Source organism: Cryptomeria japonica, chromosome 7, assembly GCF_030272615.1.
Source record: "Cryptomeria japonica chromosome 7, Sugi_1.0, whole genome shotgun sequence".
Taxonomy (NCBI): domain Eukaryota; kingdom Viridiplantae; phylum Streptophyta; class Pinopsida; order Cupressales; family Cupressaceae; genus Cryptomeria; species Cryptomeria japonica.
This window is the reverse complement of record NC_081411.1, coordinates 640,109,611-640,129,959: the sequence shown is the minus strand read 5'-3', so window position 1 is coordinate 640,129,959 and position 20,349 is coordinate 640,109,611. Positions and strand designations below refer to the sequence as shown.

The window sequence follows — 20,349 nt, the reverse complement described above, 5'->3', positions numbered from 1 at the left end:
GAAAGCTTGAGAGAGAGGTCGGTGCTTGGAGAGGCTACTTTAGCCATCTCAATCAGCCTTTGAGGCGTCAGGATCCAGCAGTATCTCCTATGCAGGCACTTCCCCTTGAATCAGTTGGTGAGGCAGAGAGAGTCAGGAGTTTGGTTCAGCTTATGAGCTCTTGGATTGACAAATCCCATACAGTTGCTATTGAATTTGCAACAAGGATGATGCAGACCATTCACTGAGCTATCCAGGTTCTTGAGATCATCCACAACCTAATGATAACTGTAGCTGCTTTTGCTCATACTAAGGATGTTATCATTCCTGTCCTGCAAGTAATCAGACAAACATCAAGGAAGGTCCTAGCACAAGAAAAGATAATGGATGGAGGACCTCATAGTTTACTCCAATGGTCAACTTTACTCCAGATGAAGGAAGTTCTTTTTGAGGACATCAGTAACAAATGCAATCAAGTTGAAGAAATTATCCATCCGATCCAAGACAAAGTGTTTGAAGTATTATGTACTATTCTTGGCAGGAGGATTGCAGTTGAGACAGATGTGGATTTGCAAGAATTAGAAGAAAGAGTCAAGGTCATCTTTTGCAAAGATGAGAATGTTATTACAGATGAGCAACGGGATCAGATGTTTGCTACCATGCTCTTGATTGAGAAAATCAAAGAACTTGAACTTGGATGGGACACTGCTCTTCTCAAGGCTTTCGATCAGGTCATCCACTTGGAGGAACGAATGAGGAATCTTCCTGAGATTCCAATTGCTGAGATCGAAGGAATCGTGTCTAGATTCATTGCATATGCTAAAAAAGAGCATTGGAAAGGGAATAAGATTCTAGAAGAAAGGTTGTTATAGATGATGTGGCACCTTAATTATCATTGGTCTATGTCTCCTAGGTTTTTGTGCCAAATTTAATATTTGGCTATGCATTTAATATTGTTCAATAAAAAGGGGGCTATTTGTAATAAACCCTAATTAGGGTTTAGGTGTCATAATCTTGGCCATTGATCTTCTTTTGATCTGGACCGTTCATTGTAATTGAGGATGCTATTTATACCCTCATTCATTTTCATTTTGATATATAGATATAGAATTAAGAGAGAGCAATAAGAAATAGTTAGAGTTTAGAGTTTTTTTAGAGAAGCAAGTTATTTTGTAGCAAGATTGAGCTTTGAAGAAGGAATTTCAAACAATTGTTGTTTATGATGGCTTTGAGATCAATAAAATATTGAAGTTATGGTGTTTTATTGCAATTCTTGTGGCTATCTTCATGGTTGTTTACTTTCTTGAATCATTTTCAGTCAAAGTAGTATTTAAGTTTGAAGGACTAAGTGTTGGGCTTGATCTTTGGTGAGATTCACATTCCAAACCACTAGCTTCTTACTGATTGTAGGAACGCCTTGTGTGGTCAACTGGAGAGACTTGAATTACTTAAACCTTCAATCGTCATTGAGCTTTAGATATGTGCCTTCGCGGTAGTGTCCATGATCCTTGATGAATTGAAAGATCATTTGTTACCTTAGAAGATCGCATCAATTTCAGTTGAGTTGTTATTTCATGGCAATATTGAAGTTGGTAGGATCTTACCAAGTCCTGCCCGCATTGAGTCATTCTTAAGATTAGATTAGGATTTATCTCTTGCAAACCCTATCCTTTTGATCTTTTTTGGAATTCATTAGTATTAGGAAATCTTATTCCTGCAATTCGGATACGTAAGGCCCCTTGATGAAACAGCAATCACAACGACCACTGGTGCTTATCCACACGTAGAGCCCCTACATAAAAGAACATTGGAGTCACCCTGATTGATCCTTTTTTGCGACATCTTCAGCAATCAGAGGCTTTATTCAAGAGAGGATAAGGTACCCTTGGGTATTTTATTCTGTGTATGATTGTGTACAAAATACACGTCAACACTACCCCGGCTATTCATTGGTCGAATTTTCTAGAGAGGACATGTGTCCAAGCAATACAATTTTATCATTGGTCAAGCATTAAATGTTATGTAATGGTTGTAACAAACCCTAATTAGGGTTTTCATTGTAAAATCTTGGCCATTGATCTCGAATTGATCTAAGCCATCGAATTGTATTGAGGGCACTATATAAGCCCTGGCATTTCATTTTGTAAAGGCAATTAGAGAGAGTTAGAATAGTTAGTAAGCAGTTGGAAGTATTAGAATAGCAATTAGAGTAGAGTAGAGAGAGAAGGCAAAGATTGTTGCCAAGATGTTGTTGTAAAAGACTTGTAACTTCATTGAAGATATGGTGAAATTTATGGGTCGATTCGACAATTTGCATGGTCTTTATACTTCTCATATTTGATTTCATGTTAATAAATGAGTGGAAGAAATGTGCTTGATTGATGGTGGAATTCGTATATCCATACTACTAGCAGTTTGTTGATTGCAGACTTGCCTTGTGTAGTCAACTGGAATCATTCAGCTTAAGCTTAACTTCAATTGTCGCTTCTTCATTGATATGCATCAACCTGATGGTGTCTATGCCTGCAGTGATGATTTGAACATCATAAACCTTTCCTTCGAAGATCGCACTAACCTTGTGGAGATGTTCCTGTGATGTCAAAACGAGACTTAGTTAGAATTCCATCAAAGATCATTCATTGCTCTTACATTCTTAGTATTAGGATTAGATCCTCTCCTCGCCCTCGTCTTTTTTCCTTTTTTTTCAAGTCAAAGTTAGTAAGAGCCTGTGTTCCAGCAATATTCAAAGCAGATTAGACGTTCAATCATCGAATGTAAGTCCCCTTGTGATTCCAGCAAATCACATCATACCACAGAGAGCTTATCCACACGTAGAGACCCTACATACAAGAACCTTGAAGTCATCCCGATTGAACCTTTTCGCGACATCTTCAGCATTCGGAGGCTTTATTCAAGAGAGGATAAGGTACCCTTGGGTATTTTATTCTGTGTTTGATAGTGTACAAAATACACATCAACAAAGGGTCAGGAGCGAATTTCTTGGTTAGGCCTCAATTACTCCATTTTTTGACTTCAAAATCCTCCGGAAGGTGAGCATATGCTTGTTTTGGCCCAACAAAGTCTAGGGATCCATCCTTTTAGTTTCTCACATGGGCAAATTAGGTGATAATGGGAATTTTGCCCTGGACCCTCTGGAAGGGTCAGGAGCGAAATTCCTTCTTTAGGCTTCATTTTACACTTACTTTACCTCAATTCATCTTGCAAGGCTTAAATAATCTCCCTCCAATCTTTTCATGCCTTAGGAATCAAAATCTTGTCTTGACACAGAGGGGAAATAGTGATTTAGATGAATTTCGCTCTGGACCCTTTGGAAGGGTCAGGAGCGAAATTCACTTTTTGCTTGCCTATTCACACCCAATTTCATTTTCTTCACCTCACTTCATCTGAACTCCCTCACATTGAATCCACTTCCCAACTTGGCAACATTGGTTTGATCTTCACAAGGCCTAAAAAGTCAAATTCACTCAAAAACCTAGCCAGGGACAGGACCTATCTAGAATTTCGCTCTGGACCCTCTGGAAGGGTCAGGAGCGAAATTCTCATTTTAGCTCAAAATTCACACTTTTGATGGTCAAACATCTTTCCAAGGCATTCCAAATAGTTTTTCTCACCCTAGTCCAGGCCTGACTTAGCACAAAATTTGGAGAAAAGGATGGTTTTAGTGTTTTTTGCTCTGGACCCTTTGGAAGGGTCAGGAGCAAATTTCTTCCTCTAGCCCGAAATCATCATTTTTGGAGACCAAAATCCATTCAAGGGCAATCTCAAGGGCTTCTATCATCTTTGTCTAGGCCTGGCTTGGTCTAAATGTGAAAGGAATAGGTGGATTTTAGAATTTCGCTCTGGACCCTTTGGAAGGGTTAGGAGCGAAATTCTTGATTTGGCTTCAATTCCTTCAATTTCAATGTTTCCTAGCAACTTGAAGTTACTCCTAAAAACTTCTTCCATCCCAATTCACTTTAGTTTGCAATTGTCTTGTCACAAATTTGGAAAAAAGGTGGTTTTGGTGAAATTTCACCCTGGACCCTCTGGAAGGGTCAGGAGCGAATTTCTTAATTTAGGCTTATTCCTCCATCATTTCAAGTTGAATTCACCTCAAAAGGCTAGTAAACACTTCTCCTCTCACATCCAACCCAAGTTTGACTTGATTTTGCAAGGGAAAATAGGTGGTTGAAGAATTTTCACCCTGGACCCTTTGGAAGGGTCAAGAGAGATTTTCATCATTTAGCCCAAAATCATCATTCTTGGAGACAACAATCAACTCAAGGGCAATCTCAAAAGCATCTTTCACCTTGGTCTAGGCATGGTTTGGCACAAATTTGAAAGGAATAGGTAGATTTTAGGATTTTCGCTCTGGACCCTTTGGAAGGGTCAGGAGTGAAAATCTTGACTTGGCTCAATTCCTTCAACTTCAATGATTTCTAGCAACTTGAAGTCACACTTAGGGATATCTCCTCCTTGATTTTACCTTAGCCCACACCTGATCTAGCACAAAGTTGATAGCAAAGAGAGGTTTTGAGAAAATTCGCTCTGGACCCTTTGGAATGGTCAGGAGTGAAAATCTCATCTTTGACCAAAAATCATCATTCTTTCAACTTGAAACTTCATTGCAAGGTAAAATCTCATTTCTTTTCGCCCTAGGAACAAGGTTTTAAGCCTAAGAAAGGTCAAAAAAGTAGGCTTGTAAGGAATTTCGCTCTGGACCCTTTGGAAGGGTTAAGAGTGAAATCCATCCTTTTGGCTAAAATCCTTCATTTTCAAAGCTATCAAACACTCTCAAAGGCAAGATCATGTCCATTTTCCCTTTCAACATGCTTTGGACATCATAATTTGGTCAAACTAGGGAAGAAATGAGTTTTAGGAGGATTTTCGCTCTAGACCCTTTGGAAGGGTCAGGAGCGAAATTCACCCTTTTAGGCTTGATCACTCACTTTTCCAACTTCAAACTACCTCAAGAAGCAAACTTAGATCATTTTCCACCTAAGGAACAAGGTTTCAAGCTCAAACAAGCTAGCAAATGAAGTTTATGATGAATTTCGCTCTGGACCCTTTGGAAGGGTCAGGAGCGAAATTCTCTTTTAGGCCAAAATCTTGCTCTTCAAAATCAACCAACTCCATCTCAAGGCAAGAACATACCAATTCATCCCCAACATGCCCTAGAAACCAACACTTTAGCCAAAATTGGGAAGGAAATGAGGGCTACAAAGATTTTCGCTCTGGACCCTTTGGAAGGGTCAGGGGCGAAAATCATGTTTTGGGTTTGATCCTTGACTTTTCCAACTCTCATCCTCTTTGGGAGGCAAACATAGATCCCTCTCCTTTCATTTCCACCTTGGTCTTGACTTTGGCTAAAGGAAGAATGAGTGTTTTCAAGAATTTCGCTCTGGACCCTTTGGAAGGGTCAGGAGCGAAATTCCTAACATTGGCCAAAATCCTTCACATTTTCATATCCCATCATCTCAAAACTAGAACGTTGGTCTAAACAAGGGAGAAAATAAGGTTTTCAAGAATTTTGCTCTGGACCCTTTGGAAGGGTCAGGAGCGAAATTCGCTTTGGACCCTTTGGAAGGGTCAGGAGCGAAATTTGACATTTTGGTCTCTCCGTCAGGATCATTTTATGGAATATAACATTAAGTATAAGAAATAATTATACTTTAAGTTATATTCCATATATACTCTCAGGATGTTTGAGAGTGGTTTCGGACCTCCAGGAGTTATATTGCAAAATCTAGTTTTTGGAGGATTCTTCAGTTTTCCAGACAGTCAAATTTCAAGATCAGGACATTCCAGACTTAGCCAAATTTCAGGGCATTTGAAGATCAGGATGACATTCCAGACTTCATCACTCACCAACTTGACCTAGCTCCGACCTTCAAGGATGATACTCACTCACCAAGCAAGACACAATTAGCAACAAGAGCAAAACTAGGCCCTAAGGAAGACTTTCAAAGAAACCCTAATTTTGGGGCCCCAAAGACTCAACCTAGCTCAAGCAGAGCCTACTATCCAGGTGATCCCCCTGGCGACACTCGAAAAGCAAAGGCCAACAGACAAAACTCTAAAACCTAGAAAGCAAAACCCCACAAAGCGAAAAAAGTAGGGGTCCCCTTTTGCAATGGGGCGATGTGTGAATACGTCACAACTATTGAAATTAGCCTTTCAGATTAATATAAGAACCCAGAAATCAGAATTAGCTCCTAATAGAGATAAGCAAATGAACACAAAGACACAAGTACCCTGGGAAAACCTCCCTCTAGGAGGAAAAACCCAGCAACAACAGATCCTCAGATCTTATTAGGCAATAATCAATTGAATTTACAATGAGCTTCACACTTGAAGCTAAACTAATCACAGTAATAATTCTAACCTAGGGCACACTGTAATAGAGAGCTTATTTGCCGATGTTACAGTCACAAGAATGAAGTTCGTTGCCCCTTAAATGGAATTTGTAGACCTCCAAATGTGATCGTTGTGCTCCTGAGCAAGTTCGTTGTGCTACCACTGCGATACCAATAGGGTTTGCTGTGTATTGATGATGTTCGCTGTCTTCTAGATATGTTCGCTGCTCACTGGATATGTTTGCTGTCTTCTAGATGAAATTCGTTGATCACTGAAGGTAGTTCGCTGCTTGATAACAGAGATAATATTCGCTGAATGTGTATATCGCCTTTAAGCCTTGGCTGGAATATATATGAGGTACATCTTTTAACTTATCTCTAGGTCGGCCCATTTAACCTTGTGCGCTAAAACCATTTTTGCATATAACAAAGATGTGGATAGGTCCACACGTTTGGAGTGTAGGCTTAACTTAGTACATTTCAATATAGGGTCGGCCCTATAATGAAGCGTGAGTTTCTTTTATGTTTGGCGTGGAGGATATAAGGGGGCCAGCCCTTTTTACACATAAATACAATAGATAGGGCCTTGCCCTATAAGGATTCGGATGATGCCTTAAGGCAATCCGAATCATATTTATTTTTCTAACCTAGTTACAAAATCAACAACAACATCTAGCGCCACCTTGAATAAATGTTCCTGAACATTTCAGAGATAAAGACTCAATTGACACTTAGAAGCTTCGGAAGATTCAACCCAACTTATCAGGTGACTAAAAAGTATACTCAAAGAAGAAGAAGAATCCCTAACCAGATCAAAATGCTTAGTCTTTGATTACGCATGTGTGTGCAAGTGTATTCATTCCTCTCGACAAGACAATTATGATCTCTGGGTTCCCCTGTGATTAGCTACATAGTTTATCTGAACCTCAAAAACATCTTGGATAGAGCCTCGCTGCCAGTCAGACGTCCATAGTCCCGACAAGGTTATCGCCGCAAGCTCACGAATATTGCTCCATTGCCAGCTGGGCGTCCATATCCCCAATGGAGTTATCCGTATATTCCCGTTAGCCAATTTTGGTATTTCATTTCATTTTTTTCTTGATTTTTCTCTTTCATTTTCTCATTTTTTCCTTTTGATATTGCTTTTTCATTCCGTCAATTCCTTTGGCTCGTAAGCAGTGAAGCTTACTAGGGTTTGAGGATTGCGGTGGTGCTGAAGTCAGATTTTAGATTTTTCACCAATCACAACTTTGCCTGAAAACCATAATGACTCGGAGTCTATTAATGTGTGAAGATATAGTAATCAACAGATGTCGGCATCGAGGTACAGAAAATGATTTCCTTCCAAGTCAAGCACAAGTCCTGATCAGATGATAAAGCTGGAGAGGAACAACCTCGAATTCCAAGCACTTCATGAATAGATATCTAAGAAATGAGTCTAACATAAGATCCAGGATATTGCCAGTGTGTGAGCAACAACACAGACGCCTTTCTCACGAATGGAGGCTCCTACTCAAGACACCTAAACTAAAGCAAACCGATCGACAAACCGACTCAAAGCAAACTAAACTAAAGCAAACCAAAAGCCAACGAAAGAAAGCAAACAACTAATCTTGAGCCACTCAAGAATCGTGAGTCAAATGACCCAAGGCAAATTAAGAACAAGGCTCAAAAACCTCTAATCTAAAACACACGAAAGGAAAACCTACTCCAAACCTATATACAAGACTCCCAGACTCAACACGACTCAAAGAAGCAAAATATATACATGACTTCACATGATTTCTCAGGTTGTGTAACAAGAGCATGGCAAACGTGATGGTTCTCAACCTAGCAAATTCATCCTTAAATACAGAAAAGCAAACTCTCATCATGCATCTCTCATACTCAGGCAAATTTTCACTCAACATGATCAACTGAGGTAATTCGTTAGGACCATGATTAATCCAGATGCAAGTTGTTTTCCCAAAACCTCCATAATCAAAATCATAATAACTCTCAAGGCTAGGATTAAGGAAAGAGACAACCTGGCATATTTCAAGCTCAGATGGCACTGCATTGTCAGAAGCGAGATCACTAGCTGCTTCAGGAGGTTGCCATTGATGATGAACTATTCCACGAGCATCCATAATATGTTGATCTTGATTTTAGCTTTACCAGGAGTGTAGGCTAGCTTTACCATAGGAGATTGAGATACCCAATCTATTTGAGAATAAAATTTTGGAGAATGAGTTTATTGTTCTTCTATTGTTTGATCTAGGAGATCAATAAAGGAAACACATGTGTAAGGTGTTTCTATTTCTGACATTTGTTATTCATTTAATGCCCATAATTTTGGCCATTTGTTGCCCATATTGTTTCACAGGTCTTGTAATGCTTCACTAGATCCCCCCATCCATTACTAGTGAATTTGGGCAATTTCTACCTCTCAAAACTAGAACTTGATGGGGGAGTCATCATTTTTTTGTTTTGATGCAACTTCAATGCCTTGAACTTGCTCACCAAGGAGTTTTGATTCAAACATTCCGATGCTTCTCTCACACTTTTGGCCATGTGAGAATCCTCAACTTGTCATTCTTTAGCATTCTACACACTTGAATTGCCTTCAAGTTTTCTCTTGTACACCTTTGGCATAGGAGTTTTTGGCTCAGTTCCTTCAATCATCAATTCTTCTTCACTCAACAATTCTTCGATATGTTGAGGATTAATTTTGTTTGTTTCAACTAATGAATCTTTATAGTTTATTTCATTTCTTCGTTTTCTACTATGGTTGTATTGAATTTTCTACTTAATTGGAAAGATCGACCCACATTTTGTCAGATAGTGGTAAGTACCTTGCTATTTCCTCCCACTCTACTCATGTATGTTTCTTTGTTGCATAAATGTTTTTATTTTCTTGACTATGGCTCTGAGTTCAACTCACACTTTGACTTCAACTTTGTTCTCGGGATGAGCACTTTGAATTTGTAAGGTTGTAGTTTCTTTGGTTTGTTATCATAGTCATCACCTCCTTTCTCTTTGTTATATGATCCTTAAGGACCATCTAATCTCTTGATCTTGACCATTTTGTGGTCTCTTGCACATTTATTGGGGTTTAAGGGCATGACTTTCAAATCTAACCCGTTTTCTTTTATGTCAACAACACCAAATGTTTGGTCTTCTATTTGATAAAATTAATACTTGAATTAATAATAGAAATAACGATGCAGACTAGATACAGTTGTACAAGTATATCTTCATTTCCACATGAAGTTAATTACAAAAGTAGACCAAAGATGGTCAGCCAAGGATCAGATTACTTTCCCTATCATGCAAAGGCTATTTAAAAGACTCGACGGTTCCTGTAAATGTTATTCAATTCTCAATTCAAGATGCAAGTTATATTCAAGGTTACCTTTTCCTTTAACTATGTATTATATCTTTAATATGATAAATCTGATTATATTCTTGTATATTGCAGGTGAGAGGAGCATTTTTTGATTTCGATGTCCTTCTCACAAATGCCGATTGATATATATATGTAAGCAGGGAGGATCAAGCGATGCCTTGACCGGTCATGTCTATTAGACATGATCGATCAAGACATTACTTGATCGCACCCTTTGACTTATCGTAGCATTTACCAATCGGTGTATACTTAACAAACCACCCGATACTCAATCGGTGTGTCTATCATATGCAAGACAACCGATATTAATCGGTATATATTAGTTAAGCCTGATAACCATCAATGTTCACCGTTTAATATATCAACCGATATTAATCGGTATGCATTGGTTAAGCCCGATGATAATGTATCAATCGGAGTGCATACGTTATAATGTTAACCGATACCAATCGGTATTCTGTGCTATGAGATTTACAATCGATGATTATCGATAGTTAAGCATTGATCGAACTTTACAAGTATGATTGAACATATACAAATTGAAGAATGATCATCAAATGAAGGAACAATAGCTTGAAGTTTTTTTTCATCATAGTTTATTGATAGGATAGATGATTGAATGAGAGACTTCATTTATCTCTCATTCAATCATTTAACTTACCGAGGCTATCATGCATTAACAGTTCCCACGAGAAGAAAACCATCTATCAACTGACTTCTATAACTACCTGAAAGCTGACAAAAAATTAATGCATAGTCCAACACAACCATATTAACAAAACATAATAAATGCATTGTATGTTGAATACAAATACATCTTGCTCTTCTAGGACCCTAACACTCATAACAGCTACCCTGACCAGCAACATATTTTATTTCTTAGCATTGTCTGCATTTTTACCCCAGCAAAATGCCTAGCTATACTTGCCCTCCAATTGTTCATAGTCACACATGTGCCTCTTCTAAGTGTTCTCTCAGAATGTGGTCCTGGATGGGTTCCTGTTTTTAACTCTGAGGACAGACTTAAGGAATTGAAAAAATCCCGCTACAAGGTTAAAATGAATCTTTCCATCTAAAGTAGGAGCCTTGCATATGTAGCTGCAAGCTTTAAGCTGGTGTTGGGGAGGGGGGCTGAAAGTTTCCTCCACCAGCTTAGGGACTTTTATGTCTGTGTCAGATTGTATGACATATTTTTCTAAATTTTAATTGCTATTTGCATATATTTTCTATAATTTCTTATCTAAGATTCCTCACCTCCAATCAAAGTTCCTTGGCAGAAAATAATTAAAAATTCCACAGAACCCTTTAGAAGAAAAGGCTCCTAGTTTTTTGCAATAGCACCTGCTGAGAAATAAGCTTGCTTACCTCCCTCGATGGGACATTAGCCTTACTGCAACACTCCACTTCCATTGAAACCAAAATGCAAGTACATTAGGTAGACATAAGGAAGCTGTTCAAATGGCTCAGAATTGGAATGTGTAGTCGGCATAGAATGCGTATCGTTATATTTGATAATTTTGGTTACCTGACAATGTATTAATTAATTGTATTAAGTGGGTTGTCACTCTCGGGTAGTTATGTGTCAGTTGGTTGATGGTTGTGTACCTCTCGGCAACCGTTAGGTCCTTTAAATATGTTGTGTATCACCAAGGAAGTAGTATGGTATAGTTAGGTCTATTGTAATCCTTGGCTGACCATCTCTGGTCTTCTTCTCTGTAATAATTGCATGTGCGAATAAAGATATATTTTACTGCCGTGTTTGGTATGCATTGCCATGTACATTATTATTTCTTTTATTTAATTTACCAGTTGTAGCGGTAAACATTTTGGCACCGTTGCCTTAAAAGAAGTCGGGTCAGTCTTGAGTGGTTCATGCCTGTAGACCCCAATAAAAGTGAGAAGAGGCCACAGGGTGGTCAAGACCAAGCAATTAGGTGATCCGCTGACCGTCGGCAGAAGGAAGTCACAAGGACGAGTCAGAACTTGGAAGTACTTGGAGTGTTGGGACGCTAGAGGTGGATGTGTAGAGGACGCGCGCGTGGTCGAGAGTGCAAGTAAAGCACCGGAACATAGTGGTTGGAACAGTCCACCCAGGTCTGACACACCTCGAAGTACTCGGAGTGTTGGGGACGTTGAAGGTGGATGTGTAGAGGACGCCTGCGTGGCCGAGGGTGTCGGGAAAGCATCGAAACGTAGCGGTTGAAACAGTCCACCCAAGTCCAGCACCCAAGGTGAATACACACGGTACCTTCCGAGTGAAAACAATGGTGAACACCCAAGAGAAGCAGAAACTACCGAAGTTCACAAGGGATGGATCAGAGGACCCCATACGACATTGCAAAACATGTATAACCTTTTGGGAGGCAAATGGCCAAGATGACCGGGATTACTGGTTGAAGACGTTTTCGGCCACCCTTCGGGGGATGACAATTGATTGGTATACCGACCTCAACACCCAATACAAAACAAGATGGAATAATCTAAAGAAGGCCTTCGAGGAGGAATTCAAACTCTTGAGGGATGATAATGAGATCGTGGCCGAAATCTATAATACCAAGCAAGGGAAAAATGAGAGTGTACGCGCTTACAATTGTATGCTCAAAGAACTGTTGAACAAGATGGAGAACCAGCCAGCTGACAGGTTAAAGAAGAGGTGGTTCACGGAGGGATTGATACCCTCACTGCGAAAGAAGATGAAAGTAGTGCCTCCGTCCTTGTACGCCGATGCTTACAATCGGGCGATGGACATTGAGAATGAAAACAAAACCTCCTCCCGAGAGAAGAGGAAGACCAACGATGATGAGAGCCCCGAAGGTAGCAGTGACGAAGAATCCAAAATCGTACGAGCCCTTCGATGGGATATGTTGAGAATGATGAAAGAATTGAAGGTTGAGAAAGGAACCAATAGAGAAGGTAATGAACTATGGTGTACTGAGTGCAAAAGTGAGGGGCACATGAAAGGTAATTGTCCTAGAAATATGTTTTGTGAAATTTGCCAAGTGCTGGGGAATTTAATCAAGGAGTGCCTACACAATTTGAAGATGAGAAGTACACAAGTACTCTTCACACAGGGAGAGTTCAACCCACCGTAATCACATAATGTATCGCCAAGCGGTTATGTAAATCAACGAGGGCGAAACCAAATACAGTATGATTCCAGAGGATGTCCTATCATACAGTGCCGACAATGTAGTGAATGGGGACACTTTGCCAGAGATTGCCAGAACAAGAAAGACAACATACAATTATTGTGCAAATGGTGTGGACCAGCCGACCATGAAGATACCAACTGTCCAAAGCAGGAAGGGGTAAATATGTTGGACATCAAGAGCCAGACGAGGAGATGCTCGCAATCACGAGGTTACAAAGCAAAAAAGAAGTGTACCTCGATCCCCGTACGGAGAAGGAAAGGCTCCAAGAGGCAAAGGAGGATGTTGAACGGGCGATGGCGGAGGAGCGAAGGGCCTCACATGATGCTGCCAGTGCTCCACCATGGTTGGAGTCCGAGAAAACTATCATAAAATAAATGTTGCAAGCTACCGTACCAATACGAGTATCTGACCTTCTGCAGACTATGCCACAATTGAAAATGGCCTTCACAAATGTAGTTGGCGACAATATCATTGGCCAGGAATGCCGCGAACCAGCGACAAAATCACTTGGCACATCTGCCATGGACCAGCCAGCAGCAAAACCATCTGGCACATCGGCTGCGAACCCCATGCTGCTCACTATGAGTATTGGCCAGGAGCCAGTTGTAGTAGAAATGGAGATCATGGGACGGAAGTTGTCCAATACCATCGTGGATGACGACTCTGGAGTAAATGTATTGCTAGAAGAAACATGGAGGGGTCTGGGAAAACCAACTCTCTGGCCACCAACATTCCAGCTTGTAGGTGCCAACCAACATGGTATCAAACCCTTGGGAACACTTATGGCACAAAAAGTTGTTATTGGCACCCAACATTTTTTCCTCGACTTCGTCGTCATTCCACTGAAGAAAAAGGCCTATGATGCCCTCCTCAGAAGAGGTTGGCTGATCATGGCGAAGGCAAATCATAACTAGAAGAAGAACACACTCTCCATCGAGAGTGAAGGGCGTAAATATGTGATTGACTTGAGGAACCAGGTGGTGAGTGAAGAACTGGCATCCTCCGACTCAGAGTCTGAGGGTGGATAGTTAGGTATGAATGAAGGGAGGAAAGACATGTAACCCAACGATGAAGGGTTGCTCGAGTTGAAAGATTGCTTTAATGATGAGATGAGCTCTCTCAATGGACTCTTTCACTGGCAGATGGAGGACTATGAGGTCTTCCAACTGGGCTGTAATATGTTGGAAATAAGGGAGATCGAAGAGGTTGGTGAAGGTATGGAAGAAGTCCCTACAACCGAGGCAGTGGTACGGGAGGATACCCCTACGACCGAGGGAGTTATACAGGAGAATGTCCTTATGGCCGAGGGAGTGGTATGACAGGTCACCACTACGACTGAGGGAGTGGTACGTCAAATTGCTCCTGCGGTTGAGGGAGTGGTACGACAAGTCACTACTATGGCTGAGGGCGTGGTACGTCATGTCACCACTATGGCCAAGGGAGTAGTACAACACGCTACCTTGAAGGAGGTTGCTGTAACAACAACAAAGAGAGTGGTACGAGACATGCGTCGTGATAGAAGAAGAGGAATTGCCCACGGCCGAAGGGGAAGTTCAGACACGGCAGAAAGAATTACCGACACCTGGTAGAGTTACAACCAAGGTCAAATTTGCAGCCGCAAAGTTGCCCCCTTCTGCCCGCTTGGTACCCATAGAATCACTTAGATTGGTGATACCTATCGGAAAAGCCACTCTCGTAGACATACTATTTCAGAAGGTGCCTGAAGGACCTACGCAGACAACGCAGGTACATGTGCAGAAAGTGGCCCTGGCAATTGAAGGGGTGGTACGGAAGGAAACACCTACAATCGAAGGTGTGGTACGTGGAAAGACCCTTACGGATGGCAAGGTGGTACGAGATGGAATTCTTACGGCCGAAGGTGTGGTACATGGAAAGACCCCTATGGATGGCGGGATGGTATGATATGGAACTCCTATTGTCGAAGGTATGGTACGTGAGAAAACACCTACGACCAAAGGTATGGTACGTGAGAAAACACCTATGGCCGAAGGTATGGTACGTGGAGAGACACCTATAGCCGAAGGTATGGTACGTGAGAAAACACCTACGACCGAAGGTATGGTACGTGAGAAAACACCTACGGCCGAAGGTATGGTACGTGGAGAGACACCGACGAACGAGAGTATGGTACGTGAGGAAACACCTACGAAAAGTATGGTACGTGGAGAGACACCTACAACCGAAAGTATGGTATGTGGACAGACACCTACAAATGGCAAGGTAGTATGGGAGAAAACACCTACGGTTGAAGGCGTGGTGACACCTACGGCCGAAGGCATGGTCACACCCATGGTAGAAGGCATGGTCACGTCTACAGCCGAAGGTATGGTATGCGGACCGACACCTACGGATGGTAGGAGGAAACCCCTACGGCTGTAGGGGTGGTATAGGAGCTAGCCAAGTTAGCTACTCCCATGGCAGAGGTGGGCCATTTGGCCTGTTTTGCTGTAGTCGTTTGGAAGACGACTTTTTTTTGGGGGGATGATGTAGTCGACATAGAATGCGTATCGTTATGATTGATAATTTTGGTTACCCAACAGTGTATTAATTAATTGTATTAAGTGGGTTCACTCTCAGGTAGTTATGTGTCAATTGGTTGATGGTTGTGTACCTCTCGGCAACCGTGAGGTCCTTAAATATGTTGTGTACTGCCAAGGAAGTAGTACGGTATAGTCGGGTCTATTGTAATCCTTGGCCGACCATATTTGGTCTTCTTCTCTGTAATAATTGCATGTGCGAATAAAGATATATTTTACTGCCGTGTCTGGTATGCATTGCCATGTACATTATTATTTCTTGTATTTAATTTACCAGTTGTAGCGGTAAACAGAATGCTAGTTTCATTTGCTTCATTGACCACCTCTTGAAGGATGAGATTATGCATTTAATGGGGAAGGCAACTTGAAATGCCAGGAGTAAGATTCTTCCCAGCATTTAGAAGGTCAAGATCTAGTGATTCAGCCCTTGTACATACATCCACGTCATTTCATAACGACTTTTCATGTTAGACTTTCATATCATTAATGCATTTTGATGGCACTTAAACCCTCTAGACAATCTTTCTCTCCCATTGTGAGAGATGGCATCGGATTTTACAGCTAAATCATAAAAAGTGCACTACTAGTATGTGTTATTTTTTTTTGTCTAAAATGCTGCTCAAGAGGAGTGTTAGGCTGCAAAATTTGATTTTTAAATGGAGGTGTTTTTTGTTCCAAAATTGCACTGGAGGCCACATCACTAAAAACATTCAAATTTATAAGAGAAAAGCCTATGAAAAAGAAAGTGCAATCACATTCTAAATTTGCTCAAATGAAGAAGAAATGGATAGAAAGCTCTGAAATGCAGCAACCAGTCCAGACTGGTGACACTCTTTCAAGAAGCTCATTTGACTTGGATGATGGTGAATAACCTTAATATTCAGATTTCTCCTATTTATCGTAGGTCTCAGCACACATCATGAATGTATTCCATATCCAAAACTTATTAGATCTAGAGCATCCTTATATCATACTTTGGATGTGTTTGGGTTTCCTTCTATTCCGCACACTTTAGAAACGTATAAAATGTCTCACCCTTTAATGTTCCTAACCCATGCAGTCTGCCTCAGGCCTTCCAATTCTGTTTTGGAATACCAATCCATGAAAGGAGAAAGCAAGGTTAATCCTTTCGGTGCATAGGAAATAAAGGCATGTTGCAACGGACCTCTTGAGAAATCCAAGTGTGACCCTACACTCCTAGCTAATTTATTTGGAATGGCAATAACATTACAGAAAATCAACAAAAAAAAGAAAAAGGGGTTTTATATTCCTATCTGAAAGGCTGTCTGGCAAGCCTTCTTCATGGAGTTCAAAAGCAATACAAGTGAGTGTAGATGCATGCATTGATCAGATTGGCATAACTATAGAGCAGCATGAGCAGAAACTGGAGGCTATTAAAATACTTATGAAAAATGCAAAGAGAAGATTGCTTAGATGCTTCAGGAGCAGTCTCAACTTGTTCCATTTCCTAAGAGGCAAGTCACTCATTCTGGAAACTCAAATGGTGCAACCACAGAGAGCTATGCATGACATGTTTCAGCTTAGAAATATCAAACCGCCTCTACCAACTCAAATTAGTAATCTGGGACCAACAATAAGGATAGTAATTAGGTCCATCTTTCTCATCGAGCTTCAAATATTTCTACTTGATGGTATTCATTGTTATTATAATTGGTTTGTGTATAATCTGGTCACTCGAGAAAGGATACAAATCTTCTAAAAGTAGGGCTTTTGAATCGGGGATTGTATTATTGTCCTTTATAACTCTAGAAGAAGACTTTAAACTAAATCCATTTGAACGTTCTCATTTTACCACTTGTCTTTCTTGATTCTTTCATAATATGTAACATTTTACCTTTCTTTTGAACAACTATAAAATATTGCATCGATACAAAAAGAGTAGGTTATATATTACATGCCTGAACAAGTAAAATCATGTGATAACGATCTGCCACTTTCAAGGATTTACCTCTTTTACATTGAGATATGAGGACTCAGATGTATAGCTTTGTGATTCCATCCTTGGGACCCACTAACAACAGAGCATGCACTCATCACTTATATTGTCCAAGACATTGACTGACTTACAAGCTATTCCAAGTTCCAACCATACTAATGACCATACTGACTGACTTACAAGCTATTCCAACCATACTAATGACCATACTGCATTAGTTGCTTACTATTAAGGTCATTAGTATGGTTGGAATAGCTTGTAAGTCAGTCAATGTATTGGACAATATAAGTGATGATTGCATGCTCTTTTGTTGGTGGGTCCCAAGTATGGAATCACAAAGCTATACATCAGAGAGTCCTCATATCTCAATGTAAAAGAGGTAAATCCTTGAAAGTGGCAGATCGTCATGATTTTACTTGTTCAGGCATGTAATATATAACTTACTCTTTTTGTATTAATGCAACATTTTATAGTTGTTCAAAAGAAAGGTAAAATGTTACATATTATGAAAGAATCAAGAAACACAAGTGGTAAAACGAGAACATTCAAATGGATATAGTTTAAAGTCTTCTTCTAGAGTTGTAAAGGACAAATATGGCTATCAAAGTTTGAAGTGAGCATAATGGGAACATCTTTGTGCCTCTAGGAAAAAATATTATTATTTCAAAGGAGGTGTGTTTTAGTTAAATACCTGTTTACAAAAGGAAAAGATCCTTTTAATATTTGTTCAGTTTTTGAAACGGAGAAAGAAAAAAATTGCATTCTGATTTTGTACTAAAGAAGTATTTCAATCACTGCAATGATATTTTACCCCTTTAATGTAGACTGGCAACTGACGAGATGCTAACTCAAGGATATAATTAAACTTGGAGGACATATTTAGATAGTATAATTTTTATCAAAAGGAACTAGTTTTATTGAACTCTGCTATGTTTGATGATGAATCTTGTTTCTATGTTGCTGAATATTGAAATTATGTTTGTCCATAAAATTATTGCACCAGGCTAATGGACAAGAACATGTAGTATGAGTTTTTCGTACTTTATTTATAAATTACAGTTCCTTCAAAAGAGGAATAACATAAAATTTGTTATTGGAGGTCTATATTTAGATATTTTAAAATATCTATAAGGAGATTTTATATTTGAAAGTTTGAGTGGATCAATCTTGTCAAAGGAATTAAGTGACAAAGATATACATTTGACAAAATAGATATAATATTTAGTCAAAACTTGAATTCTAAGGACACAAAGAAGCATATATTGAGTTCCATGACTACACACTGACTCCTCTAGCAAACTGGAGTGTGAAGAAGTCACCTAATTTCTTGTTGATTATAAAATATAATGAAGAATTATGGGAATTAAGAACTTTATATGTAATGATCACACCTTTGTTGTAACCAAACGGTAGTTGAACATCTCCAAACAATACATACTCACAACCAGCTTTGAGATTCCTCAATAAGTCCTTAGAAATGTTCTCAAGCATCGGCTATAGTTTACCTGCTCGGGGTGAATTAATTAGCATCAGGAAAGCATTTATAGAAGCTCAAAATTTTAATATTTTGCATGTGAAAACTTCTTGTTATGATGGTTTACATGTGTTTGTCACACACAAATTATATGCAATCGAGTTTATTTTCTTTTCAATAGTCTCTTGTTTGGACATTCAGAGAGCTTATACTGTTATGTGCCTGCTGCATTCTAACGTGGTTAGGGTTAAAATGAGCAGTATATATGCTGGAAGACTTGAATGTACAATGCAAAATGTTGCTGATTCACTATTCACAAGTTTCCCTAATAGGTGCTTTTCTAATGTTCAAGGTATGCATAAGGTCTTTTCTCTAAATTCTTTACTCATCTGCTGTTTGAAGAGTTATATCTTGTTTTGCAAAGTATTTGAAGTATTTACGTAGGAAAATACTATGTAACTTTAGTTGGTGTTTTACAGAAAATTTGGATACATTTATCGTCTACAATGAAAGGCGTAAGGTCACATCGTCTGCTAAAAAAGAAAGGAAAGCGAAGGACAAATCTTTACATCAGGTTTCTTCTAACAACATCATTCTGAAAATATTCGATGTCTATTCATTTGGTGATTTTCTGGCTAGAGAAAGGATACATGGAATTCCTAATGTGTTTTAGTGCTTCCATACAACTGATTATATCAAATAGTCAGTTTAGGAGAAGATTGTTTGTGGTTCAGATTATATTTGAGCTTTACTGAAATGGGTTGAAAAGGATTATTACTAGTTCCCTTTTTGCAGACTCCAGATGGATCATTTTTGGATGTCATGAGGAACGCATATGATCTTCTTGTATCTTGTAATATTCAAATGGACAAGGTGATTTTCATACACTCATATCAGTTTTTTAGAACTTATAAAAATGTTGAAGTAAAACCTTCGAAGTACTTTTCTTGTTATAAGATGTCAATGGGGGACTGGAAAGAACAACAATGAAACTAAGCTTCAAAAAGAGGATGTGTTTATGACATTATGCATTATCATCATTTTATATATCTTTAATCTTGTAGAAATCACATGTTAAATATAGGAGAGGTTTTGGTTGTGGTAAGGTGGTGGAGTGATGGATTTCATTTGGTTGGCTTTTTATATTTTATCTTGGGATTCTCGCAAGCCATGGAGGACTAGTTGTAGGAGGTTTGTGATGGTGTTAAGTTGATGCATGGTAGAATTTTGGATAGTAGGCTCCAATGCTTCTTTTCATGTAAGGACCTGATCACCCTAGGCTTTGTCATAGGAATATGGGGAGAGCAAGCATTGTTAGTTGGGAGGCATTCCAAAGTGGTCATATGCGAAGATTTTATTACCAACCTTGTTTTCTACCTTTTGGATGTGGTGATACGGGTTTGGCTCTTTTAACTTTTTTCTTCCAAATAAATTCATTGGCATGTCTTTGCAAAATAAGGGTTTGGCAGTGAGTATGAAATTGAA

General features: G+C 39.5%; 1 protein-coding gene across 3 annotated transcripts in view; it reads left to right on the top strand.

The window, feature by feature from the left end:
• Positions 1–20,349, top strand: part of LOC131057445 (UTP--glucose-1-phosphate uridylyltransferase 3, chloroplastic) — a 158,966-nt gene that overhangs the window by 60,422 nt on the left and 78,195 nt on the right. For 2 of the 3 annotated variants that reach the window (XM_057991634.2, XM_057991632.2), the window contains 3 exons: positions 19,110–19,216; positions 19,344–19,438; positions 19,660–19,737. In XM_057991634.2, the coding sequence (XP_057847617.2) occupies positions 19,110–19,216; positions 19,344–19,438; positions 19,660–19,737 (280 nt within the window). The remainder of the gene's footprint in view (positions 1–19,109; positions 19,217–19,343; positions 19,439–19,659; positions 19,738–20,349) is intronic. The other variant, XM_057991633.2, reaches the window with a different exon arrangement.